At 52.0% G+C, this 26,730-nt stretch overlaps 2 protein-coding genes and 1 long non-coding RNA gene across 3 annotated transcripts; 1 reads left to right on the top strand and 2 right to left on the bottom strand.

The window, feature by feature from the left end:
• Positions 1 to 353: 353 nt before the first annotated feature.
• On the bottom strand, positions 354 to 4,222 carry ZIC2 (Zic family member 2). Its single transcript, XM_014839063.3, has 3 exons — positions 3,151 to 4,222; positions 1,203 to 1,366; positions 354 to 977 (listed from the first exon to the last, which is right to left on the bottom strand). Exons 1-3 carry the CDS (start codon positions 4,220 to 4,222, stop codon positions 621 to 623), a joined length of 1,593 nt encoding a protein of 530 aa, XP_014694549.2. The 3' UTR covers positions 354 to 620.
• Positions 4,223 to 10,537: 6,315 nt separating this feature from the next.
• LOC139046518 (uncharacterized) lies at positions 10,538 to 14,001 on the bottom strand. The gene is made up of 3 exons (XR_011506640.1): positions 13,863 to 14,001; positions 12,963 to 13,058; positions 10,538 to 11,547 (listed from the first exon to the last, which is right to left on the bottom strand). It is a non-coding gene; the product is annotated as an uncharacterized lncRNA (long non-coding RNA).
• Positions 14,002 to 14,612: 611 nt separating this feature from the next.
• Positions 14,613 to 23,234, top strand: ZIC5 (Zic family member 5). The gene is made up of 2 exons (XM_070520097.1): positions 14,613 to 16,145; positions 20,367 to 23,234. Exons 1-2 carry the CDS (start codon positions 14,684 to 14,686, stop codon positions 20,807 to 20,809), a joined length of 1,905 nt encoding a protein of 634 aa, XP_070376198.1. The 5' UTR covers positions 14,613 to 14,683; the 3' UTR covers positions 20,810 to 23,234.
• The last annotated feature ends 3,496 nt before the right edge of the window (positions 23,235 to 26,730 follow it).

Raw genomic sequence — 26,730 nt, 5'->3', positions numbered from 1 at the left:
CCAGTCTATAGTCGCATGAAGTTTACAATCAAGTTGCCTCATAAAAAGGAACACAATATTCAATACCACAATACAAAATAAACCATTTTCTTCCACATTACTTAAAAAGAAACCGGATAAACTAAAAAGAGAAAAAGAAAAAGCCCATCACTTGGGGAAGGGAAGGGAAGAAAGGAGGGAGGAACTCAATCCGGAGAGTTACGAATGGACAAACTTCTATACACCAAGAAGCCATTAAAACCACCTCGGAGAAGGAAGGAGGAGTCCGCTATGTACACAGGCTGTCAGAAGACTGGGAATGGGGTGGGAAGGAAAGCGGGCCTGGAGGAAGGCAAAGAGGGTTTGGGTCAATATTTTTATGGGTTTTTGTTTTTTTTATTTTTTATTTTATATTTTCAGTTTTAGAGACTCCGGAAGGGATATTTTTGCTTTTCATGCTTAGATTATTTTTTTTAAAAAAAAAACTTTTAAAAATTCTTCTGGTAAAATCATTTTCATCATCATAAAAATCAGATTCATAATTTTAACAACACGATCACAGGGTGCCCTCGGCGCGCTCGCCATCAGGAGGGTTGCCGCGCCAGGATGCGGACAGGGAGAGGGAGAGAGGTCCCAGCCCCTCACACGTACCATTCATTAAAGTTGGAGGAGAGGCCGCTGTGGCCTCCGGCTGTCCCGCTGCCCCCGCCAGAGCTGCTGCCGCCCCCTCCGCCCGACCCGCCGCCGCCCCCGCCGCCACCACTGCCTCCACCGGAGCCGCCTGCGCCGCCGCTGCCAGAGCCTCCGCCCCGGTGTACCGCGGACACCGCTGCCGCCGCCGCAGCCGCCGCGGCCGCTGCAGCCGCCGCTGCCGGGGAGAGGTTGGAGCTGCTCTGGGGCTCGGCGCTGGGGGACACCAGCCCCGGTGGCGTGGATGACTCGTAGCCGGAGCTGGCGGCTGGGGAGGACTCGGAGCCCTGCGGGGAGGACTCATGGACCTGCAAGACAAAAGCCGGGAGGGGGGACCAAAGGGGACTGGGTGTGAGTGCAGCTGCTGTGGGGCCAGGCCCCTGGACGGGAGCACCCCCCCCAAAATGCTCCCGCCCGCCACCCTGGCCAGGGGAACCCTCGCCTTCCCAGGCCCGCAGAGGTTGTCCAGGCCGGTTGTGAGCCGGCGCCGCTGGCCGGCTGCCTCACCCTCCTCCCGGCCTCCCCGGTGGTACCTTCATGTGTTTCCGCAGCGAGCTGGGGTGCGTGTATGACTTGTCGCACATCTTGCACAGATAGGGCTTATCGGAGGTGTGGACGTGCATGTGCTTCTTCCTGTCGCTGCTGTTGGCGAAGCGCCGGTCGCAGCCCTCGAACTCACACTGGAACGGCTTCTCCCCTGTGGACCGCAAACATGGGCACTGGTTGCGGACCCCCAGAGTCCCCCGGAGCTCCCACCCATCCTGGAGGGGGCAAGGCCGTGTCGAAGAGGAAAGAGGGGCGAGAAGGGCCTGGGTCCCTTCAACAGGTCGGATTCCCTCTGTGGCAGAACTAAGATGAAATTAACCGCCTTCCCACCTGACAGTTCTGCTCACTTATTTCCTATTTCACTTTCTTCCAGACTGGCGCCCATTTCCTCAAGTTTATAACGAATTTGGGGTGGCATCTGGCCCTGCGTGCCTTTCTATAGGGCTTCTTGGATTCACAGCTTCTAACAAGTTGGTCTCTCCACGGAGAAGCTGTTATTATGACAAAATATTTGGGGCATTATCAAAATCACACAGGCTGCTGGGCTGCTGTCGGTTTCTCTCTGGGGCCAGTAGGCAATTACATTTGGAGTTGCTGTGTGTTGTTTGGGGACCCGGCTGTGGATAGCGACTGAGCCAGTGTTTTTCATCCAAAATTCTGCAAATTGAATTAATCATAATTCTAGTCTCACTTCCAGTCCTTTAAAAATAAGCTGGGAAAAAGGGTAAATATTAGAGATAAGGCAGCATCTAGTGATTGCAGAGAGGCACAAGCCGGGCAGTGGGGGTGGGGGCATCAGCAAAGGCTTTCAAAATCTCCCTGTTTAATTTTCTGGCGGTCCCTGCATCCTGTTGCCAGAATTCCAAATGCTTGGAGTCATTTAGAGGTGTGAGAACTCAAACATCGCTCCACTTGGAAAGGAGACCATTTAACGTTAAATTCCATTAGCACCTAAATTGTTTTTTAAAGACATCCGCTCAGACACAGGACTCGAAAGCGAGTATTTCATGCAAATAAATTTCTCAAATTTTAAACCTTGTTAAAAGCTTGTCTCGCACCTCGGTTCCCTCCCTTCCCGGAAGAGAACAATAGGCCGCTGGCGCATCCCCACTTCGGAGTAAATATTGACGGGGAAAGTTGCTAAAACATTTGGCTTTCTTTTAGGAAATCGTCTGGCACGATTTCGGCTGGGACCTGGTCATAGATGAATAATCTATGAGGCGAGAGGAGTGTTTTTCTGTGGCTCTTTCTTCTCACGCGATTGCCCCGCGGGGCCGCGCTGCCCCAGGCTCTCTCTGACCGGGTTGTTGGTCCAAGTTTGGAATCGCAAACCCTCTGGTGCCCATTAGGGAATTTCACAAACTGCTGCGAACCCACCGTAAAGCGCCGAGACCCACCCGAGACGGGCTTTAAAAACACTTTAAAAACGAGAAATGCTTTACGGCTTAGGCTCACACCAGGCTCATTTAATGGGAAACAGTCCCGGGAAGGACGTTTGGACCCCGAGTAAAAGAAGTGGGAAAATACACAAGCCACTCAAACACAGACACACGCAGAGCAGAAAAGCACATTCAGACAAGCTGGCAAAATCCTCTCTAGGCTCGACTCCCGGGCACCGAGCTGGAGAGCAGTTTATTTTGTGCCTTCTATTTAAAACGGAAATTATTAACCGGGCTGAGCAAACGAAGCACTTGCATCACCTAAAGCACGCATTTGATGTTACACTGATGATTTAAAACTCAATTTCCGCACATGGAAAAACCCAGCCCAATAATATTCTTCCATTCTCCAACAAAAACAAGCCGCTGGCTCTCTCGCACACACAAAACATCGCCCATCCCAGGGCAGAGGCTGGCGGTCGGCCCGTTTCTTCCAACCAACCAACCGCAGCCTCTCTCCCCTTCGCGCCCCGTCCCTGTCCCGGCCCGCCGTTACCTGTGTGGGTCCTTTTGTGGATCTTGAGGTTCTCGGAGCGCGCGAAGACCTTGCCGCAACCCGGGAAGGGGCAGGGGAAAGGTTTCTCGCCTGTGTGCACGCGGATGTGGTTGACCAGTTTGTATTTGGCCTTGAAGGGCTTGCCCTCGCGCGGACACTCCTCCCAGAAGCAGACGTGGTTGCTCTGCTCCGGGCCGCCAACGTGCTCCACGGAGACGTGGGTGACCAGCTCGTGCATGGTGCTGAAAGTTTTGTTGCAGCTCTTCTTGGGGTTGCTCAGCTGCTCGGGGTCGATCCACTTGCAGATGAGCTCTTGCTTGATGCACTGCTGCCGCATGTAGCGGAAAAAGGCACCAGGGTGGTGGTGGTGGTGGTGGTGGTGGGCCGCGGCCGCTGCCATGTTCATACCCATGTTCATATTCATGGGGCCGTACTGATTGTGGAGCTGCGCCGCCGAGTAGGGGTCGGTCCGCGGGCTGGCCACCTGGCGGTACTGCTCCGAGCGCCCGAAAACCTCGCCGGGCAGCCCGAGGCGCATCTGCCCGTTGAGCACATTCTGGGAGCCATGCGGCCCGTGCTGCTCCGGGAGGCCGGGAAAGAGGAGGTGGCCCTGCGCGTCCGAGTGCGCGTGGTGTAGGCCGCCTGCTCCCGGCCCGAACAGCCCGTGCTGCCCGCCGCCGGGCGCCGAGTCCCCGAAGCCGCGGCTGCGGAACAGGAAGTCCCGGGTGGAGTTGAAGGGCGGCCCAGAGTACGAGCCGACGTGCGCGGCATGGGGCCCGAGCGCGGCGGCGGCAGCGGCAGCCGCGGCGGAGCCAGGGTAGGCGCCGGGACCCTGAGATGTGAACGCCGAGCTCTGGCCCGGGGACAGCTCGTGTGCGCCCGGGTTAAGCTTGAAGGCGCCCATGTGAGCGGCCGCCGAGTCCACGAAGCCGTTCTGCGCGGCCGCCAGGCTCAGTTCGCGGTCCTGCATCTCGGCGGCCGCCGCCGCGGCCGCCGCGGCCGAGTGGTGATGGTGGCGTGCGAAACTGCCCACCCCGATGGCCGGGAACTGCGGCCCCGCGTCCAGAAGCATGGCCAGCACGCCCGCCCGCCCCGCCGGCCCCGGCGAGCCCCGCGCCTCCTCGGTTCCCACTCCCGCCCCGCGCGCGGTGCGTCCAGTGGCCGCCCGGCTCCGAGCGCAGGCGGCGGTGGTGGCGGCGGCTTCAACCCTGGGAGCCGCGCTCCTGCGCCCGCCGCCTCCGCCGCCGCCTGGATCTGCCTCGGGCGGCCGGGCGCGGAGCGAAAGCGCGGAGAGGAAGAGGAGGAGGCGGCGGCGGCGGAGGAGGCGCGGGAGGAGGAGGTGGAGGAGGAGAAGAGTCCAAAGCCAGGCGGAGAACCAAAGTGTATTAAAGGAGCTGCGGCGGGGGTGGGCAGGGCAGGGGGGGCGGGCGGGAGGAGGGAGCGGGAGGGAGGTGTGGGGAACCGAACCGAGAGGGGGGCCGACGGGGGGCGAGCGCAGCGCCGCGGCCCCCACCCCTGCGCGCACCCGCGCGCGCACGCACACACTCACTCGCTCGCACGCTCCGCGGACCCGGGGCCCGGCAGCGCCAAGCGGCGTCCGCAGAATGAAATCACAGCAGCGGCGGGGCCACGGTGCCCGAGCGCGGCGGCCGTGCGCGGGCCAGGCGGGCGGGCGAGGTGAGGACTGAGGCGAACTCCGCGCTCGGCGCCCGGGCCTGGCGCGCCCGCGGCTCCACCTGACCGCGGCGGGGGCGCTGGGGCGGCTGGCGGAGGCCGGGCGCCCTCTCCGCTGCGCGCTCGGTCGGCCGCTCCCTCCCCCACGGCCCTAGTTGCGCCGCCCCGCGCGCGGCGGGTATTGTTCGGCGCCGCGGCCGCGGTGTTTAGCCCTCCTGGTCCTCCGCGCTTGGCATTGGCTGCGCCTCGCGTAGTAAACTTGCAGCGGCCACGAATTCCCCCAGATGAAGGAAGCTGCCGCGCCGCTCCCTCTTTCTTTAAGTTGTGCGGGAGGAGGAGGAGGGGAGAAGTGGGCTGTGGGAGGGGAGAAAGCAAGCAGAGGGAGGGGAGGAGGGGGAAGCTGGGCTGAAAAACAATAACAACAATAAAAAAGTGATCTCTCGCTCGCTCCCTCCCTCTCGCCAGTCGGCCCCGGGCGCTGGACCCAGAGCGGGCGGCTGCACCCGCGATGACGGAGCTGAGTCCGCGGCCCGAGCAAGTGCGAAGGGGCCAAAGTCGGTTCCCCACTTTCGGCTGCGGCGGGCTCGGTTCGCCACCGCCTCTGTTTATTTCAGTGGGCGCCGCCGACGCCGCAGCCTTTTATTTTTTATTTTCTGTCTCCTCCTTTTCCTCTCCCCTCCCCCTCGCCCCCGCGTACCCGCCCGGCCTCCCTCCCTCCCTGGGACTCCAGGCCGGGCCTCCCGGTCACACCGCCCCTTTAACGGCGGCTCCCGCCCCGCCCGCCCTCCCGGCTCCGCCATTGGCCGCCGCGGCCCCGTCAATCCGGCGCCCCCGCCCCGCGGTCGGTCCGCCCCTCCTCCCCTGCGCCCCCCAAGCTCCCCGGCTGCCCGCCCGGCCTGCAAGCCTGCCGCTCCTCGCCCGCCCGCCCGGCGCAGCGGCTCCTCGGTCCGGGCGCCCGCGGCGCTCCCCAGAGCCGGGCGGCCGGTGTAGCGCGGGCCCGGCCCACGGGGTCACAGCGCCCTTGGCCCGGTCGGGAGGGGAAGGTGCTGTGCGTTCGCACTCTTCCGCAGAAGCCACCGACTCCCCGGGGACCCGAGCCGCTCCCGGCGGCACAGAAAGCGGGAAGCTCTGGTCGCTGGAGAACGTGGCTGGCACGCGGGCGGCGGGGCGGGAGACTCTGGGCGCTGGGACACTACAGGCCCGGGGCCCCGTCGGGAGCGCGCCGCGGGGAGCAGCCCGGGGGCAGGTCTGCTGGCCGATTGGCACGCTCCCTCTCCCGGTCCCCCGAATTTGTAAACTTGCTCTGTGGTATTGGAAACACAGGTGCAGGATGGTGGGCCTAGAGAAAGCCAGACATGCCCCTTGCTCCCGCTCTCTGGACGCTCACCCAGATACCGCCCCCTCCCCGGCCGTGGCCCCCGCCCGCAGCTCGGCGCGCTCTGCTCCCCCCGCCGCTCGCGTTCTGCTCCGATTACAGCCGTAAACACTGGGCAGCGGCCCCCGCGATGGAGGGGGTTGTTTGGAAGTCGTTTAAAGACAGTGTCACCCTCGGGGTGGATGCCCAGAAGCTCGGGCCGCAGCCACGGTGGGGTGGGAAGTGTGGGGACGCCCGAGGTGCGCGGCCAAGCAAAGCTCGGGCTGGAGTTTGGCCGCAGGTCAGGCTCAGGACCTCCGGAGAAGAAATCTCCAGTCTGGTAGAGCTTAAATCTTCTAGAAGATATTTATCACTCCTTCTTAGGGAGCGAGGAACGCTCCCTTCTGGCTGTGGCGGGGCCGCGAGGCTGCTCCCTGAGCCACGCCGAGCCCGCCTCGCGGCCCGGACCCTAGCTGGCCTCTGCGAACGTTTCCTGTCCCGCCGCAGAAAGCCTGCCCTCCCGAGGTAACCGGAGAGGGAACGCCGGGCCCAGAGGCTGCGGAGGTGTGAATGGAAGGCCTGAGGCCAGCATCTTTCTTCGCCTAGCTGGCGTGGAGATCTGCTTCTATATACAATCTCTGGGAGTTGAAATAAAATTCAAGTAAGAGAAAATAACATGCATTTCAAAATTTCACATTGAAATGAAATCAACAAAAACGCGGGAAGACAGCTCTAGCTCGCTACTGCTGCCAGATCCCGGGCTCTCTCGTGCCGGCACCGTCGGTTTCCGCAGGCTTGCGCGGGTCTCGGAAGGTCGGAGCTGGCCGCAGCGCCTCGCCTAAGGAGCCCCGTGCCCTCCCGGTGTCCACCCCCCTCCCCTGCCATGGGGGGTGGGGGCGCAAAAAGGAGGGAGACTGGGGCATCTTGTCTGAAAGCCCGGGAGTTTGCCTGGAAGCTGGAGATTCTCGCCTTCCCTGAAAGGAAAAATGTTCCTCTTTTCCACACACCTCTCTCTGCTTAGGGAGGGGGGAGGAGCAAAGCCAACTGCCCCCGAGCTGAGAGGGACCCGGGAGAGCGACCGACAGCAAAGACAAAGTCTCCGGGCAGAGAGGTTGCCCTGCTACATTGAATCAATAAAAAACTGTCCAATGCACAGCCTTTCACACTTGTTTACTTTATTCATTAATTTATAAGGGGGGGGAGAATAATTGGCAAAGCTTCCTGCAAAATATTTCCAAAAGGAAATATTTTCTTAGAAATGGGTCCCGAGAATAGCAGTCCTGCTCACTTCCCTTCCTTCTCTCAAGCCATCACACTTCAAGTTTTCCTCCTTTCCCGTTTCTCGCCCCCTGCCCACTCTCTGTCCCTCTGCTCCCGGCCGCGTTCTCTCCTTCGCTCTGGTGGCTCTCGGGCGGCTCCCGCGGGCCGGCCGCGCGGCTGGGCGCTCGCTCGCGCTGGGTCCGGGGCCGCGCGCGGCCGCGCGGTGGGCAGACGCCTTCCTTCCCGCCCGAGCCCCGGCGGCCTGGGCCCTCCTGGCCATTCTTTCCCGGCTCCAGTTCTCCTCTCTCGGCAGGACACAGAAGAACTGAGCCAAGTTCAAAGTCACGTCGCCGTCCTCTCTTAGAAGTGCTTTATTTCTCTAGAAACCGCAAAACCCCTTTCCCTCATGACACAGTTTTGTTTTTTTTTTTTAAGAAAGAAAAGGGAAGAGAGAGCGAGGGAGCGCAAGTAACCAAAAAAGGAGGAAAAAAAAAGAAAAAGAAAAAGAAAGAGAAAAACCTGCAAAGACTTTCAGAGCCACTGCCTCAAAAGTAGATTTGGGTTCCTTGGCAGAAGGAAAAAAACTGGCCAAGTGCATTCCGCACCGTGAAAGTGAATTCACTTTTTCAACAGGTTTCTGGAAGGCCCCGCCGTGGCGGCGTCAGACCCGCAGGACGCACAGCTGTCTCCATCGGGCAAACATGTCCCTCTTTGTAAGTTTTCAGAAATTGTTCTTTGGAGAGCTCACAGAGCCTGTGCCGGGCTGGGCCGGAGCCTGGGGCTAGCGAGAGTGGGGGCTTTGCTTTGCAGTCTGCGGATGGCCTTGCATGGCGGGCCCCTGGGCCCGCGGGCTGCCGTCCATTTCCCGGCAAGTGGAAGGAATGACAGTGCGATAGAGAATTGGGGTTGTCTTCAAAAAACAGAAAATCCCCTCAAACACGCGGGCATTCATTCACTGAGCACCTCATTGCGGTTTGTGGGCCTCTGTGAACGGTTGGCTGACTTCTTTTGTAGTGGGATGAGTATTTTGTGTACATATAAATAGAAACAATGTATATGCACACACGAAATACTCTCATACACACATAGGTATATCTTGCTGGCCAGGAGAAGCCAAAAACAGACAAGCGAACAAAACCAACCTTTAAATTGGAAAGCAGAAACACTCGGTGACCATACCATTCAAATTTTAAATTTTCTTCTTAAGGCAAGGAATGGAAATGGGGAAAGAGATGGGAGAAACAAATGTGCAATCAACTGTCTATGTACACCAGGCAAAAAAAAAAAAAAAAAAAAAAGAGGATTTCACAGGATTTCAGCACCATCCTCTGTATCACAGGCTCATAAATTCAACAAGATCATCAACAGGATATTAAGTTGCAGGTCACCTTTAATTCAGCCCTTTCAGCCGCTCCTAGGCTGGGCGACCCGTGACCCATGAAGGACCACATGTGTGGTGGGGGAGCCCTCTCTGGAAAACCCACCTAGAACAAAAGTTCTTTGTCAGAGCTTTAGAGAAGTGTAATGTAAAAGAAGGGGAAATCTGTAATGTAAAAGAAGGGGAAATCGTGAAAATCTCAGCCAACGTTGTAACTTTTAAATACCATTTTTAAGAAGGGGAAAGTTGAGTGGAGGTGGGGAGGTATCATAGGATAAGGCCCTCTCCAGTCTGCAAAAAGAACTTCTCTTCTTCCTACAGTTAAAATTTACTGTTCTGTAACTGGGCTTATAAAAAGTCTCTATATAAAATATATGCTCACCAGCAGTTTAGTGATAGGGATGCAAATGTTTGTATATTCGTCATTAGGGACTCAGAAAAAAATAGAAGCCAACATTTCTATGTGACAATGGTTGTGATTTTGCAAAAGGAAGAGAACTAATTGTCCTTACTTTGTCTCCTCTTTCCTCTGATGGGAGTGTTTCTACTGCTGCAAAACAAAACAAAAACAAAAACAACCCCCAAAAACAGGAGGCGTTAGCTTACATAACTGTGTTTAATTCTTTTGAGGACCGTTGTCCTTTGGGCTCTCAGGCGAACTACATCCAGGGAGGTTGAATACCAGTGACAAGGGCGCAGCTTTCCAATAAACTGCAGTATTATTGCAGTAGACTTTGTAATACAATTTATGCTGTCATTCATAAATAACAATGCCATATGTCAACCATATTGCTTACACAAGTAAATCCGTCAATGTGTCACTATTTGATTTATCTCAACAGCTTCTTCAAATATTGAAGTATAGATATACTGTGGGGGGAACTACCCACAAAATTTGAGACTAAAAAAACCCCCCACACACATCCTCTGCTCCTCCTTTATCCCCCATCCAAAAAAATCCTAAAGAATAAGGAGTGAAGGGGAGAAGTAGGTCTCGGAGCTAATATAAATAAATATTGGGTGATTATATGAACCGTGAACACATATGGGAGTTTTGTGGTTCCTGTTTTGACCTTCTAAGCATATATTAAAACACAACAATTAGGCAGTTCCCAAGAAATTACCAAATCTAACGAGTCAAAAGCCATTCTTCAACAATCCCCATCTCTGAGAGTAAAAATGATTGATAACCAAATGAGAATATTTGATGACAGGCCAATTTTACTCAGCTTATTTTTTAGTATTGGGGAAGTAAAGAGAGCCATAATTTTTCAAGGACTTTTAACCATTAAGGTCAGATGGACTTGGGATGGGTCCACTTCTTGACGATCCAAAACAAACAACCCCCAAACCCTCTGAATCCAACATTCAGTGAGGGCCACAGAGTCCCAATCTTCTGCTTTTTGAAAAATCCTCATTAAGTCCATGTACACGGGGACAGGGATCATAAACTTTAGCAAGAAGCACATTTTTGGGTAATCTTAGCCCCACACGTATCTTTGGAGCCTAAGGATTCAGTTCGAGCTCAGAAAAGGGGAAAGGACAGGCAACTGTCTGTAAAGGCGCCCAGAGGGCTGCGAACTGGGCGGCGCTTCGGGGCACCCAAGGCCCCTGGGCCGGGTGGCGGCTCGCACTGGGTCAGATCGCAAGTGATGAGGGCGGGCGGGTGGGGATCTGATCCCTGGCGAGTGCAAGCCAGGCAGGCGGCCGGGGACTCACTGCCGAGATGCTTGGCGAGCCTGATTTGAGAAAAGACCTTGAACCCAAATTCCTCATCACTTCCAGCCATGACAAAGCTCAATTAAAATGCAGCTTTGTGGGCCCTTTTGCCCACCTCGCCCCGGCTTCAGAGAGGTCTGAGTGTCGTCCGTCCCGCCCCCCGCTCCCCCCAGTGTCTGCTGGTAACCCTCCTCCTCCCAGTTGAGCACCCAGCGGGCCCTTGCGCTGGGCTTCAAAAGTCGTTTGGTCCCTCGGGTAACTCGGGGCACCCTGTTCGCCCTTGAACCTGCCTCTGGCGGGGCCCAAATGGCACTAGGCGCTCCAAACTCTCCGGCACGCAGTCATTCTGCAAGGAGGCGGCCCTCGCGAAACCACGCAGGATGGTAGGGACGTAAAGCCATTTCACCGGCAATAAAAGGCAACTCCGTGGGTCCCTCAGCTCCTTTCTTGTCCACCTCACCGTCCCAGGCTTACCCCCTCCCCCGCCTACAGAAACAATCAAACAAAGGCTCAAAAGCCAGGAAATGTCCAATTCACTTCCCTTAGAGTTTATTAATTGCCCACACCCATCGCAAGGAAACTTGGCTGTGTTCAGTGACAAGCGGAGGGCACCGGGGAGCCTCAGTCCCCCCTCCTCGCAGCAGGAAGCCGTAAGCGCCAGCCTGGGCATCCCCAGAGACCGGGTCCTGTTGCCTCTAGGCACCTGAGCGCCGTGTAGCCGCCGGGTTCGGGCCAGCTCCGCGTTTACTGTACCTCCCCAGCCTCCTCGCACCTTTGTTTGAGGCTGGGAATTTGGGGTTCGGGGTGCAAAAGTGAAGTCTGGAAATCGAGGCTCACCCAAGAACACCTGTTGACCCCAGAAAGGGCATTTCCACGGATTGCCACGTTGCTGCCCCCACACAACCACCTCGCTGCAAAAGTTTTGAGGATCGGCCCTGACGATCAGCATCACCGCGGAAATATGGGGCTCAATCCACAGAAGAGCTGGCATAACAACTTCCATAGCCGCCTGCTTTAGAACAAAAAACAAAAAACTAGTATTATTTTCTTCAACTCCCTAGAAATTGTTGGTGTTTATTTAGGAAGTGTGACACAGTTATTGGGTCCTTAGAAACTCCGTATGTTAAGGGGGTTTGGTTTGGTTCCCAACCGGCTTGAAAAAGAAACAGCGCACCTGGGGTCAGGCGGGTCATCACAATAACAAAAAACTAGTCTACAAAATAAAAAGCTCTTTTATAAAGAAAGGCAATCCCGGAAATCCACTGCGAGCCTTTCTGATGACCATCTAGCTAGGCCTATTCTCAGCTTTTAATTGGCAGGCGGTTTATTGGCGCCTTATTGGTGTTGATTGAAATTTTGCTCTCAGTTCTTTCTTTTAAGAATTAGCATCTCAAGTCGATTTACCTGAGTCAATTATCTTTTTAGGGTCTGGGTTTAGTCATAAATTTGCAAATATTCATTAAACGCACTTTGTAAATATCCCTCTTTCCAATCGTCACCCAAATCTCTATTATTTCCTAAGAAAGTCTTTTCTTTTTTAAGGCGTCCATAAAAAGAAATTGATCAGGGAGCTATATTTGAATTAAGACATATTAAATCGATGACAGATACATATCACGCTGTGTTTAACAAGAGCGGTACAAGGAGGCGGGTTCCAGATTCCACACGGCTCTGCTGCACCATTATTCACATTTTTACAGCTTTTCCTTCATGCCTTCACCCATTAAACCATTAAATTTCAGCAATTCAATAAAACAAAGCAGTTATAATTTTGAGGAAAAGCTATTTTGACGGGAGTGGAGGTACCCATTTTATTGCCCAATAAAAATGCTCAACAATCCATATTCAAGGCTAGGTTGTGTTATTTTCTTCTTTCTTCACTCATTTTTTGTTTTGTTTTGTTTTTACTTATAACCTGCAGGATTGCACGCAAAGCTGCCATTTTGGAAGTATTGACACTCATTGCCAAGAAATTCAAATAAAGGAAACTCATCTGAAATGTTCTGAGAGGAAATGAAGACAGTGGTGCCAATTCCAAATGTGATGCTTTCCCCATAAACCATCCTCGGGGATGGCACAGTCCTTGGTTCCACCTTTGTCTGGTTGGCTTGAGACCTTTTAAGTCTTTGAAACAAAAATTGTGAAAAAACTCATCCTTTCCAAATACAGATGTTGATTTTGTCACTGTTTTTTATTAAATTTGTTTTCGTGTGTTTGCACTCATGCCTTTATTTCTCTTTATTTGAACTTCACTGAAATTTAAAGAAATTACGCATTTGAAATTTGATTGTAGCATTTTCTTTGTTTGCTTGTCAGTTTTGTAAGAGAAATGACATTCCCAAGGCTCACAGGGAAGTTCCCTGTTAAACACTGTTCACACCAATGTAAAGGGGGCTATCGAATCAGTTCTTTGGAAATATTTCTTACCACTTCCCAGGACCGTCTCCCAGATGACGGCTTTACGCAGCCTATTTTTACTTGGACTGCAAACGAATTAAGTTGGTTACATGTTTTATTGTATCCCTAAGGAAAAAAAGATCACATTTTAGTCATTATCAGTTTTTTATAAATAATTTTATGCAAGGTAGCACAATAAAAATTAAAAACCCTGACTTTAATTTTTAAGCATCTTGGAATATCATTAAATTTTAAAGATGCTTTCTTTTTAAAAGCTGACGTGACGCTTTTGGGCAGTAAGAATCCTAAAGTTTAGAGGATGCCACATTTCTTCCCCCCCCCCCCCCCCCCCCCCCCGCCCCGGCCCAAGTGATGCAGGAACCTATTTCTCTTTTTAAACTGATTTGACAGTAAATCACTTGAAAGGGATGGAGCTCACTTTTCTTAAAAGCCGATTTTTATGGTTTTCAACTAAGACATCTCTCCTGCTAGATCAGTTTATTAGAAAATGATAACAAGGTAAAAGGTTATTCCATTAGTAAATAAATAGCGAACATGTTGCTTGATTTTAAAATAATTATTTTATTGGACCAATTCTAATTTGTTGTCCTTTCAAAGAAACAGGCACACAAGTGGAGTGTGTTCTGGACCAGGAGAAATTCTGCTTAAAGGATATTGTTTATTGAGCCGCTTCCCTCTGGAGAGATGCTTTTGGCCTGCTTGCCACTGTATCTCCAAGAGGCAAAAGTTAGAATCTCTACCCGATGTTTTCCCTCCCAGCAGATCTAATTGGAAGTGGCAGATCTAGAACCGAGGAGCAGTGAGATTACACTTCTAGCCAACTCCTTTGAACCATGTTGAAGAAGATTCTATCAGCTAAAAAGTCGAGGTAAAACGGTTCTTTTCGGGAAAGATTTATATTGAGTTTACCTGGTGTTTTGCTGGGCCACATCACTCAAATTGTTTTGCAACCAACAGGACTTTAATATCCTTCCTCATTCCGTCTCCAGTCTGTGCGCCCTATGTGAGCCTTGGCAGATTGGGTGTCCTTTCCAAATAGGTTTCTAGCATCATCTCTACAAGTATCATGACGGGCGTACATCTGTTCGCCGTCGTCCCCAGAGCACACCTCCAAGGGAGGAGGGAGAAAGTGTTTGAATGCTGGAGGATGCTGGGTGCGATGAGACAGAGGTTTTTGAAGTTGGGGGCTCCTCCCGCCAACCTTTTGCCCCCCGGGGGGTCCCCAGCCCTTGGCCACACGGCGCCTTTCGGCCGCGTGCCGGCGCACGCTCTCCGCAAGGCACGTCACGGGAACGCGGGGCGCTGCGCGCGCAGGTCCGGTGCAAACTTTCTGCAAGTGCAACTTGGGCATCCCCGGGGAGGAGGGAACGCAGGACTCCTGGCGAGGAGGGGGCGCGAAGCGAAAGCGAATGCGGCCGCGAGCACGGGGGCGGATCCCCGCTGGGCAGAGGGCCTGAAAGGGAGCCAATCGGGCAGCCGCGGCTGCTGCCAATCACGCGGCTCCCTCCAATCCCACCCGTGCCATTTCCAAAATCTCGGTCCCACTGTGCAGCTCAAATGTGGTGTTCACTCTGCCATTCGCTGGAGGACAGAGTGAGAACAGGAATAAGCAGAGTTAGGAGACCAGGACAAAGAAGTTAAAGAGCGCCTAATATATACATGTTTTTGAAGGCGGGCAGAGGGAAAAAGTACCCCCAGAGAGGATCTATGGGTCTGATTGTGTAGTTCTGATGGAGCCCCCTTTGAGCAAGAGGAACCCGCCAGCGCTGAGATTAGCGGATTTGGCAACGGCTCAGGCCGGGCCGCTTCAGAATATGACAGGCTTCCCGGCGCTGGCCAGCCCGCCCGCCCACTCCCAACTCCGCGCCGCTGCCGCGCACCTCCGCCCTCGGGATCAGGGCGCTGACCCCGGCGTGGCCATCACTCCGCTCGGACCCGAGCACATGGCCCAAGCGAGCGCGCTCGGCCTCAGCCCTCTCTCCCAGGGGCTGCCGGCACAGTCCGGGGGCCTGGCGGCCGCCGCCCGCACTGCAGCCTCGGTCGCGCACCCCAGCGGCGGCACCTACCCCGGCGGCGGGGGCAGCAGCAGAGCGCAGCCCTCCGCGCCCCCGCCCCCAGCCCCTCCTCTTCCTCCCTCCCCTTCACCCCCTCCCCCTCCCCCTCCTCCTCCTCCTGCCCTCTCGGGCTACACCACCACCAACAGTGGCGGCGGCGGCAGCAGCGGCAAAGGCCACAGCAGGGACTTCGTCCTCCGGAGGGACCTTTCCGCCACGGCCCCCGCGGCGGCCATGCACGGGGCCCCGCTCGGAGGGGAGCAGCAGTCCGGCACCGGCTCCCCCCAGCACTCGGCCCCGCCTCCCCACTCGGCCGGCATGTTCATCTCGGCCAGCGGCACCTACGCGGGCCCGGACGGCAGCGGCGGCGGGGGCCCGGCGCTCTTCCCCGCGCTGCACGACACGCCAGGAGCCCCCGGCGGCCACCCGCACCCGCTCAACGGCCAGATGCGCCTGGGGCTGGCGGCGGCGGCGGCAGCCGCGGCGGCCGAGCTGTACGGCCGCGCCGAGCCGCCCTTCGCACCGCGCTCCGGGGATGCTCACTACGGGGCGGTGGCGGCCGCTGCAGCAGCCGCCCTGCACGGCTACGGAGCCGTGAACTTAAACCTGAACCTGGCGGCGGCAGCCGCGGCGGCGGCGGCCGGACCGGGGCCCCACCTGCAACACCACGCGCCGCCCCCGGCGCCGCCGCCGCCGCCGCCGGCGCCCGCGCAGCACCCGCACCAGCACCACCCCCACCTCCCAGGGGCGGCCGGGGCCTTCCTGCGCTACATGCGGCAGCCAATCAAGCAGGAGCTCATCTGCAAGTGGATCGACCCCGACGAGTTGGCCGGGCAGCCGCCACCGCCGCCACCGCCCCCGGCCGGCGGCGCCAAGCCCTGCTCCAAAACTTTCGGCACCATGCACGAGCTGGTGAACCACGTCACGGTGGAGCACGTGGGTGGCCCCGAGCAAAGCAGCCACGTCTGCTTCTGGGAGGACTGTCCGCGCGAGGGCAAGCCCTTCAAGGCCAAATACAAGCTCATCAACCACATCCGCGTGCACACCGGCGAGAAGCCCTTTCCCTGCCCCTTCCCGGGCTGCGGCAAGGTCTTCGCGCGCTCGGAGAACCTCAAGATCCACAAGCGCACTCATACAGGTGGGTGTCTGTCCCCGGCCGCGCCGCTGCTGCCGCCTCCCGTGCCGCCGCCGCTTCCGCCGCTGCTTCTCTTCCTCCTCCTCCTGCTTGCCTTAATTTTTCCCTCCTTCTGCTGCTTCTCTTCGCATACGTATAACCCGGACATGTGACTTCTTTTTTTTCTCTCCCCCCTTTTTTTCTATGAATAAGTAATTCGATAGCATACACAGGCCTCGCGCTGGGTTCCCACACGGTGGAGTCTCCAGCGCGTCCGCAGCCCCTCCGCCGGGACCGGCAACGCGCTCCAGCCGCCGCCGCCGCCGGGGAGCAGAAGCAGCAGCAGCCGGAACAGGAAGGCACCCAGGACGGTCGGCAGCCCCCATCCGCCCGGCCCGGGAAACTTGGGGGAGGGCGATGGGAAAGGGGGGCCGGAATAGGAGCCGCCCCGGCGGCTCTTCCCTCCCTACCCGGTGTCAGGCCATGCGCGGTCGTCGCGCTCCCAAGAGCGGGCGTGCGAGGGGCGCGTGGGATTTTCTGCGGTGTTGGGGCCCCAGGCCGAGCTCGGTGTGGCCCCTACAGGAAGGTACGAGGTCCCATCCCTCCGGAGCGAGGTGCAAAATGAGAAAGGAATGCGCCCTTGGGCCCCTGGAGACCTCCCCGCTACACACACACACACACAGCACACACAGACCGTTGCACACCCCACGCGTACCCCTTCACGTGCGTACACATCACAGACGACTTGACGCACTCGTATTCCCTCATACACCCCACTTCCTCATTGCTGGGACCCCCCCATATGCCTTGACACACACCTCCCACATACATCCTCACACGTTCTAATTTACACATCTTCATACACACTCATACACACGCGCGCCATCACACATTCTATCACACATACCCTAAAGGGTGCTGGAGAAAATTGGCTTTTGTCGTTTTAAAGAAGACTCTACTTGGAGGAAAGGGCGAACTGCAGAGCCTACCCCGCTGTGGAGCTTGGGGGAAGCCCCTAGCGCGGTGGGAACCTCTCCCACCCCGCCACCAAACCCTGCCTTTGGGGGTGCCACGGCGCCGGGGTAGGGCGGCTGCGGCCTGGGGCGGTGGGATGGCTCTTGCGGGTCGTGTGCCGCCTTTGAACGAACGAGCGCGTCGGGCGGAAGCGCTGATGAGCAGGAGCGCAGTCGGGATTTATAGGAACAGACAATATTACCCCTCGGAGGACACTTAAGTAACTGGAGTTTACATTCAGTAATTACTTGGCTGATTTATCGGCGCTGCGGCGGTGAAGAAGGCAGCCGCCGGGCGTGGACCCCAACGCCTGGCCAGCGGCCGGGGCCGAGGGCATTAGGGGGATCTGCAGGAGGAGCCGGCTCGGGGTGGCCCGAGGCTGGAGCCCCGGGACTTGCTCCTGTCGGCCGACACCTGACAGGCCTCCTGTGGACTGGCCGATGATGGGCTGGGAGCACGTTTTCCCGGGCGCTCCGTTTGCCAGCTCAGTTCTTTTCTAATCTGGATCAGTCTGCCTTAATGATTTTTCCAAACGGAAACTTCCCACAAGGCTCTCGTAAAAACTCCCTGGCCCGCTAAGCCAGCTGCTTGCCCCTGTGCCCAGCACTTCGCGACGGGGCAGGGGCTTGGGACCGTGAAGGGGGCGCGCGAGGGGGAGTCGTCCCCCAAAGGGAACCGCTAAAAGCGGAGCCTGCGGCCTCCGGCCCTTCCCGCCTTTCCAAGCCTGGGAGGAGGAGGAGTGGACCTTCCCTTCGCGGGAAGGGAAGCTGCTCGCAGCCGAGGGCCGTTTCCGCCCCGTAAAGCAAGGCACTGGACATCGATGGCGCGGGAGCTGCCCGGGTCCCGGCTCTCTGGCCCCTGCGGGACAGGCTGCCTGCTGCCCGGCTCCACGGCGGCCCCGGGAGGGGGCGTGCGCGCGTCCGGGGCGGGGCGCGGGGCAGAGGCCCCGGGCGCCGAGGGGACCCAGGGCCATTTTGTTTTCTGGTTCCATGTTGTGCGCTAGGTTGCATTTCTGTCCGGCCCCGCGGGGCTGCGTGGGCCTGGCTGGGTCCCTCAGGGAGGGATGCGAGCGCCTCACGTTCATACTTAAACCAGCGCCTGGTGTTTTTGGCGTTCCTAAATGGCTACTGCGCCATTGAGCATTGTGTCCAGAGAGGGACCATCCCGGACTCCCCTCCCTACCACGCCGCTCTCCCTTTGGGGGGTTGTCCGGGATCCCGAAACTGATTGATCAAAGGAAATAATCCCCCAGGCACTCTCGAAGGCCCCTTTCCTGACCCACGTGCCCCCAGTTCGGTTTATAACCTTCCTCTGGGCCGGACCCGAGTTCTCCTGGGGATGGGAACTTGTAGGAGCTGGGAGTTACCCACACCACGCGTAGCTTCCTTTACTCTCTCAAACTCTGTAAGTAGTTAAATTCTGACGTGACCCTCTGTCGGAATCTGAAACGTAAACACTGGGGTCATCTCTCACTCTGTCTAGTTAGGTAGAATTTGCACACTGAGCCCTTTAGGACCCCTGAATAAAATAGGCAATTCTGTTACCCTTCCCTTCTACTTTCTTCCTTCACCTCTCTCTTCTGCCTAATTTTCTGTCTTTCCCCTCTGTATCTCCCGCTACTAGATCTAATTGCTTCTCTTTATCATGTGCAGTGGCGGAACCCAAAACGGTCAAGCCATTTATTGCATTTATTCATCACAATCCGGGATCTGTAACTTGTAGGAAAACATGAGACCTCTAAACAACAACATTGCATGTTTGCACAGAGTGAATAAAACCGATTAAACCTCCATATTGAAGAAAACCTGATTATAATTTTTTTCGAAGATTGCTATGTTAAATTAGTATTCTCTCCAACTTAAAGTGGAATACAGAGATCAGGACAAATAATGGATGTTTTGATAAAAATCGAATAACTGTCTTTGTTGCAGCTCATCTACAGAGAATTTTCAGAGATGGTGATTTTCATGGTGTTAATGTTGTGTTTTTCCCTCTCTCTATAGATCAATGTACGAGGTATATTTGAATATCTAATTTCATTTTTAAACAGTATTTCCAAGTAGGGTAAGTTATACTCCAGGCATCTGAATACTTTCAGATGTGCTAATGTACTCTGGCATTGAAGCAGTTATCATCAGTGAAATAAATTTTTTTTAAAAACTACACTGAAATATTTCTATAAGAAAATTCACCACAAAAATTTATGCACACTAAGCTGTCTTAATAGTTGTTTGCATTTTTAAAAAATAAATTATCAAAAACCAAGGAAAAGGCCATACCATGTGTGTCATCAGAGTAGCTGCTGAAATGTGGAGAAATTCAACTTTATTTTTAAAATCATTTAGATATGAGGAAAACATTATACAATGATATGTATAAGATGACTTGTCCAATTATGGACTCAAATTCACCAAGTTCATAGATACTAAGGTGAGAAGGAAAATTCATACTGTTACCTGCTGTCTTCCTTATTTGCTTTTTAATACCAAGGTGTAGTGTGGTTGAATTTCTAGTTGTTTTATTAAGGATTTCCACTTCTTGGACTAGCGGCCTTGTGTTTAAAGGCATTGTGTTTCTGGGGTGTCAGAGCAGCAAAAAGGGGTGATGGGCCAAAAGACTGGTAAATAGTCCATCTTTTTTGACTATTAAGCCATGTAGAAAGCTGTTAGAACAAGTTTACCTATGGCATCAGGTAAATGCCAGGTTCTGGCTGAGGCTTGTGGTCTTTATTAACGCTTGTTAAGGTTCTGTTCCGCTAGGCTCTTAATTGCCCTGCAAGTTGTGAGGAAAACTGGTAGAACGAAGAGGCCAACGGCCTAGTCTGCCCAGTGAGGCTTGTAAAAATCTAGTGGTGGGATTGTGTGTTTCACAGGTGCCTTTATTTATGAAGAGAACAGAATTTTGTTATTCGGGTCCTAGTTGGGTTTCAGTGTTAAATCCTGGACCATGTGCTAGCCATTCTCTGCCTGGCCTCTGTGGTACTGCAGGGACTGACATCTGGCCTCTAACAAGCCCACGTCAAGGAGGGACTCTGGCCCGTGGACATCAGGCCCATCCCTGAAGTATCCCTTCCCTGTTGCATCCTGGAACGTAGGACTTAGGAGTAGGAATTGGGCTGGGCGTTGGTCTTCGAGAGAATGGGAAAATGATTCCTCATTTCTGCTCCAAGATTTCTCTCAAGTGAGAGAGCTCTGAAAAACAAGTGTTAACCTTTCCTATGTTTTGTTGCAGGGGAAAAGCCTTTCAAATGTGAGTTTGATGGCTGCGACAGGAAGTTTGCCAACAGCAGTGATCGAAAGAAACATTCCCATGTCCACACCAGTGACAAGCCCTACTACTGCAAGATTCGAGGCTGTGACAAATCCTACACTCACCCGAGCTCTCTAAGGAAGCACATGAAGATTCACTGCAAGTCCCCACCGCCATCTCCAGGCGCCCTGGGTTACTCATCAGTGGGGACTCCAGTGGGTGCCCCCTTGTCCCCTGTGCTGGACCCAACCAGGAGTCGCTCTAGCACTCTCTCCCCTCAGGTGACCAACCTCAATGAGTGGTACGTTTGCCAGGCCAGTGGGGCCCCCAGCCACCTCCACACACCTTCCAGCAACGGAACCACTTCCGAGTCTGAAGATGAGGAGATGTACGGGAACTCTGAAGTTGTGCGGACGATACATTAGAATTTATTAGTCATAATAATAAGTAAAATCAGAAGTGGGAGTCCTTGGACCATATCCTAACCTGAGACAATGCTGAGCCTGAGACAAACCCGTGACTCAGACTTGCCACCGGGTCTAATGAGCCCTATTTATTCAGTATGAAACCCTATGGTGTTTGTACATTTAATTAATTTAATTAAGATATTTTGGCTTTTTTTCCCCTTAGAAAACAAACAAAACAACAACCAAGCTGGACTTGTATGTTGCAGGGGGACAGGGCTGGGAGCAAATTGTACCAAGGAAAATGAATGGAGAGATTAGCTAATCAAGATACATACTACCGATGCAATATATATATTTTTTAGAAGGGAAGAGACAGAGCATTAAGTCAGAACTCGACACAGCAACAAGGCCCTCTGCATTTCTTGGAGTGCCTCGAGAATGCCTTTGACACCATAACGTGGGCTTCTTTGGACCCACTTTGCCTCCTCCTCGGGCCCTATTTCTGCAAAGGCCTCTTGATTGTAAACCACACACTTGCTGCATGTCCAACAGATCTTGGACTGTACCTGTGTCCAAAAATATTTGTAAAAACCCTTTAAGTTCTAATACTTGTAATTTTAATTTCCACTCTTTTATTACTGATCTCATCTTAACACAATATTTTTATACAGGATTATTTCTTCATTACCCTGCTTGTATGATGAGAAAAAAAAATAATGATGCAGCAACCTTCATACGTCTCCATGTATTGTGCTACCTGTGATTGTTCAAGCAAAAGTGGAGAGAAGAAAAGGCTGCTGCGATAGACAACTGTGAAACTGTGATATTTTATAAAATAGAAGAAATCAAGTGCTTTCTTCTTCCTCTATGGTATTTTTTTTTGTTTTAATCTGAAATCTCAGATGCTGCCTCTTTGCTACGTCCATGTTTTAGATCTTAAGTTTTTTGGGATGCCAAAATTAACAGGCAAGTCTAAGGAGGTGGGATGTTGGCAACATGCCGATTTTCTTTTTGGAAAGCTGTTGTTTTTAAAACAGGCCAACCCTTCTCCTATACTGTTGTATCAACCTTTTAAAAAGTCTTTATTTTTCATTACCTGAAACTGCATTTTAATGCATTTTCTTCCACCTGAGCACTGAGCACACCGAACTCTATCCCATTTGAAAATGACAGTGTGTGAAGTGTATGATTTACATTAAAAGAGGGGAGGGAGTTGCTATACATATTAAAATTTTTAAAAGGTTTATAGTTACCACCAAACACTGATGAATGTGTGACCTTTGCCAGAGCTGTCAAGCTAGGATGAAAAAGGTCAGGGACCCAGGACAATAACTCTTAGTCAATTTATTTTCGGTTGGTACAACACATCTTGTGTGCAAAATGTAGTCCATCATAAACATCATACCAATATACTAAAGAGCACTAATTTATCCTCAGAGACCCTGAAGACTCCCCTCCCCAGGGTTTGTAGAAATTTGTTTTATGTGCTGTGAGTGGGTGATGGAGTCTTGTCATTGTTAATAATTTGTATGTGAACACTATTATTTGTACAGTTGAATTAATTTATTTTCAGACATCATCCCTTTTTTTTTTCCTGGAAGAGTTCAAAGCACACCAAAGAATTATACGTTTTGGTGAAAGATTGTCGTTTATGATCCACGGTTTATTTAAAAAAAAAAGGAAAGGAAATGGGAAAATATATTTTTAAGCTTACTTGAATGAACAACGTAATGTGAAAACCAGGACTCTTCCTGCATGTCTTTTTTGCATTGTGTTGACCAGATGATATATAGTTTATAGATATATTATATTACTAGTACAGTGCATGGTGCTGTCACTTTGAAAGCCTTTCAATGTTGTCTTCAGATTGTTACGGTGAATATGAAACATGCAGACCCCTCCTTTATAAAGAAAAAGACCATAAAACTTGAATATAAAATAATTCTACATTTTTAAAGTTTATTTGATTTTCATATTATTCACTTTCAAAGCTATTTCAAATAGACAAAATAAGATAAGGTATAACTTTGGGGGGATAATTTATGTATCGTAAACTTATTAGAACAAAATATTCCTGATTTATAATGAGTTGTTTTATTTATACAACTTTTTCAATGGTAGTTTGCACTATTCTTTATTATGCTACAGGTTTATTTATTATGAAACAAAGGAATATGTATTTTATGTATTTTGCCATGCATAGGTTAACTCTCCGCCACAGATTTATTGGTTCCTGATACACCTTAAATAAAAACTTAAAATGTGTACCTCCAATAGAAAGAAAGCAAGAATGATTATGAAGTGAAAACTTTAATAAAGTTATTCTTCCTATGTATTGCTTATGTTTTACATAATGGCATCTCCCTGCCATTCTCTTACAAACAGAACGGGTTGCTGAAGTAGTGAACATTAGTGTCTCTTCCCTTGATCTCTTTGTTTCTTAGCCTCTCCCCAAGCAATAAAGTATTTTTACAGCTTGGTTTAATTTATAGTCTAATCTAGAAATTACAATATATTTATGAAGACTAAGCCCTGTAGGTTGCAAGTAACGCTAGCATAAATCTTAGGGGTTGCTGCATGAATTTGTTAAGATTAATAATATCCTTAGTGACCCTAATCAGTGGAAATCTGAAAAGTGAATTTCAGCATTTCTTAGATTCCTAGCCTCTAAAGTAAGGGTAAGAAAGAATGAGGAAAGGATAGAGGGACAGTGAGAGGCTTCCAGACACAAAGGAGGTAAAAACAAATTCAGGAGCCGAGATGAGTATTGAGTTCAACACATCCTGAATGAAGTTGAGTAGTGGGCATCAAATACCTTATATCAGGTAATGGGGAGATCAGAATCCAATATTGTGGTTTATTTGGAAGTTGAGTGGATAGAAGTAACTTAGCATTTCTGGGCAGGTGTTAAGGAGAAATCAGATTCTTTCATGGCAACAAAATATCCAAATGGCTTAAACTAATGTAATCGACTGTCCACATTAACAAGGCTGAACCTTTGCTTGTTTTTATGTTAGCTGATACAAAACTGATAAAAGGCAAATAGTTAAAAACAATTGGCAATAATGTCAGTAAGCATTTTCCCAAAAGGTTATAGTGGTTTTTAAAAGTCAGGTTTGTTAAATGTAGTAAAGGTGAAACAGGTTGCAAAGAGTTGTTTTAAGCCTAATGACAATAACCAGCACACGAAGGAGAAAAACACTCATAAATGAGGGCCCCCAATCAATGGGAAAACTTATAGCTCTCTAATGAAGTTTCCTGTGAAAAGGGGTGACACAAAGCCACCAGGACATGAATCATTCATGGGAAATATAAAAGATAAAAGATAGTTGACAATGAGCAGAACCTTGTATAGAGTCTATAAAACAAGTTTCCCCTTCTTATTTTCTGCTTTAAAACGCACAATCTCCCTCTCCCAGCGTTCTCTGTCCAGTCTATAGACTTAAAATTGACCACTGCTCGTCCTGCGCCACTTCAAAGTAATTTAGTCCAGAACGGAAGGCTTGGCGCTTGGACAATCTTCATGGTGTGTTAAGATTTCTATGGCAATTGGCAAGCAAGACGTTCCCATCTGAATATGTCTCAAAGAAAGCCACTTATTGACACTAAGTTGGCTATCATCAAAGACTTCATCTTTCCTAGGCAAAACGTGGCCCTCATGGCCCTCGCAAACATTGTTTAAATCATCTACTTTTGTTTTCCAGGCTAGGAGAGTCTTCAAACACATGATTATTTGTCATTTATGTATATTTTTTCCCATTCAGGATGTTCTTTGATCAAGCTAATGCTCCTAAAATCTAAAGTACTGAGAAAGAGCTTGAGAGTGGAAATTATATTCTCTTAAGAAGTTGGAGATGGCCACACAAGAGGGATAGCACTGGGGACAGGAAAAGAGGAGGCCCAAACTCCGTGAAAGCTAGGCCCAACTCTCTGCAGGCATGTTTGTATTGTATAGTCTTGTCATTTATATCCTTCATTTTGTGGAAGCTTTTTGAGACCATAATTGTTCATTCTGTTTATCTGTCTATCTATCTACCTACCTACCTACCTACCTACCTATCTATCTCTTTCTCTATAAAATGGGATAAGAAATGTTCACCAGGAGTATTCTTTTATCCCAGTTTGGTTAGGAAATACAACTGGGGAAGGGGGGGAGACAATCTAGTTTCTCAAGTGATCACCTTAAGTCAGAGAAAAGCTGAATACAGAAAAACAAAGCAATCCAGACACTTATGAATACTTTCAGCCTGTCACATCACACTACCTGCTTCCCCATCCACGTGTAATCTACCAAAATAGACCCACGGCCACCGAAACCCACCCTTCCAGGGCTGGAGGGATAGGGAAGGAGGCCCACAGGGAAACGGCCCTGGGATTCCCAGCACACTTTCCATCCTTGAACAAAAACTCACACCCCTCACGCCCACGCACAAGCACTCCGCAGCACACATTCACACATAACGCTAGTGCCTAATCAGGCAGGGAGAAGTTCAAAGGCATGTTCTTTGAAATTCAAACTACTGCTTTTATGGTACATCCACACGGAGCGTCAGGATTGCTATGGCAATGGGCCGGGCCAGAGGAGTCGCTGGCAGAGGGTCCACAGCAATTCGAGACACTCTGTTAAGATACAGTTGCACTGACCTTTATTTTCATGCCAAGTAAGCTCAATTTTCACCTCATCAGAAATATATATATTACATATAATACTACACGTATAGTATGTATGATATATAATAATATATATGTATTTCCATCTACTTTTTGTCAAGATTCCCCCACAGAACCTTCTAGCTTGAGAGAAAGAATGAAGAGAGGAGGAGTGAAAGTCGAGTGGGGGTGGGGGTGAGTGATGTTGGAAGACGGGGGGGGGGGGGGGGGGGGGGGGGGGGGAAGGGGCAGGAGCGCCACAGCGCCAGTGCCTCTTCCTTCTCTCCCACCTAAGTACTTTCATTTGCAGAGCGATTGTTCTTTGTTTATTTAATACAAGTACTGTGTGAATGGTGAAAAATAAACACGATGAAAAATAACCAAACAGATGATTCCTCCGAGTGAAAAAGCCCGGACTTAATAAAAGTGCGAAGCAGTCACCGCTGAATGAGAAACCCTTTGAAGTGGAACTTATTATAGGAGGAATACTTTGGGGTTGCCTTAACGACGCCGCTGAATCGAAAGCGCTCGCCTTTGTCAGCGATTTGTTCTCCTTTGCTGGGGTGCCCGGAGAAATTACTTACATGGGCTGCCTTAACATGCAGCCTGCAAATCAGTAACTTTGCAGCTCAGACTTGCAGACGCCACTCCGCAACGGACAAAAAGAAGTCAGGGGGAAACGCACCAACCTTTTACGCCGAGTCTCTGGGGATGGGGGCGCACGGGCGTGTTGGGGGCGGCAGATAAGAAGTTGTATTACAACTGGCCCCCCTCACTTGGGCTCCCCACCCTCAGCTCCCATCCCCCACCCGACCCAGAGCCTGGGCTGGGGCCTCGGCCGCCCGGGCCGCCCTCGGTTACAGGGGCGGCTCCGGCTCCTCCAGGGCCCTCCAGCGAGGGGCGCTCTTCCGCGCGCTGGCCCGGCGCAGGGCTTTCCCAGCAGTCCCGGCCATATTTAATAAGGGTCGTTTATCACCCAGGCGCTTTGAAGGGTCGCCTCCAGCCCTGTGCCCATTAGAAAGGCGGAGGTGACATTTAAACTCCGTTTTCAAGGATCGCGGGGGGATTTCAATGAAAAGGCAACTCGTTTGTCTTATGAGGCTGGAAACAACCCCCTTCTCGCTCCTTTTGACCACATGGCATAACTCAAAAACAATAGTTCAAAAGTGAAATGGCATCGTGGTGTTCACTCGGAGACAGGCCCCCATCTAGCACCAGAGAAAAGGGGTAGTCCGCAAGACAATGTGCTTTTTGTGTCCGACTCTGTCACAAGGATTGTGTTGTTTGCT

Source organism: Equus asinus, chromosome 11, assembly GCF_041296235.1.
Source record: "Equus asinus isolate D_3611 breed Donkey chromosome 11, EquAss-T2T_v2, whole genome shotgun sequence".
Classification (NCBI taxonomy): domain Eukaryota; kingdom Metazoa; phylum Chordata; class Mammalia; order Perissodactyla; family Equidae; genus Equus; species Equus asinus.
This window is presented reverse-complemented; position numbering and strand designations above follow the sequence as displayed.

Coding starts and splice junctions, on each gene's coding strand:
- ZIC5 (XM_070520097.1), top strand. CDS start 14,684: ATGGAGCCCCCTTTGAGCAAGAGGAACCCGCCAGCGCTGAGATTAGCG. Junction 16,146..20,366: donor CCACAAGCGCACTCATACAG/GTGGGTGTCTGT, acceptor GTTTTGTTGCAG/GGGAAAAGCCTTTCAAATGT.
- ZIC2 (XM_014839063.3), bottom strand. CDS start 4,222: ATGCTTCTGGACGCGGGGCCGCAGTTCCCGGCCATCGGGGTGGGCAGT. Junction 1,367..3,150: donor CCACAAAAGGACCCACACAG/GTAACGGCGGGC, acceptor TGCGGTCCACAG/GGGAGAAGCCGTTCCAGTGT. Junction 978..1,202: donor CGCTGCGGAAACACATGAAG/GTACCACCGGGG, acceptor TTTGTCTTGCAG/GTCCATGAGTCCTCCCCGCA.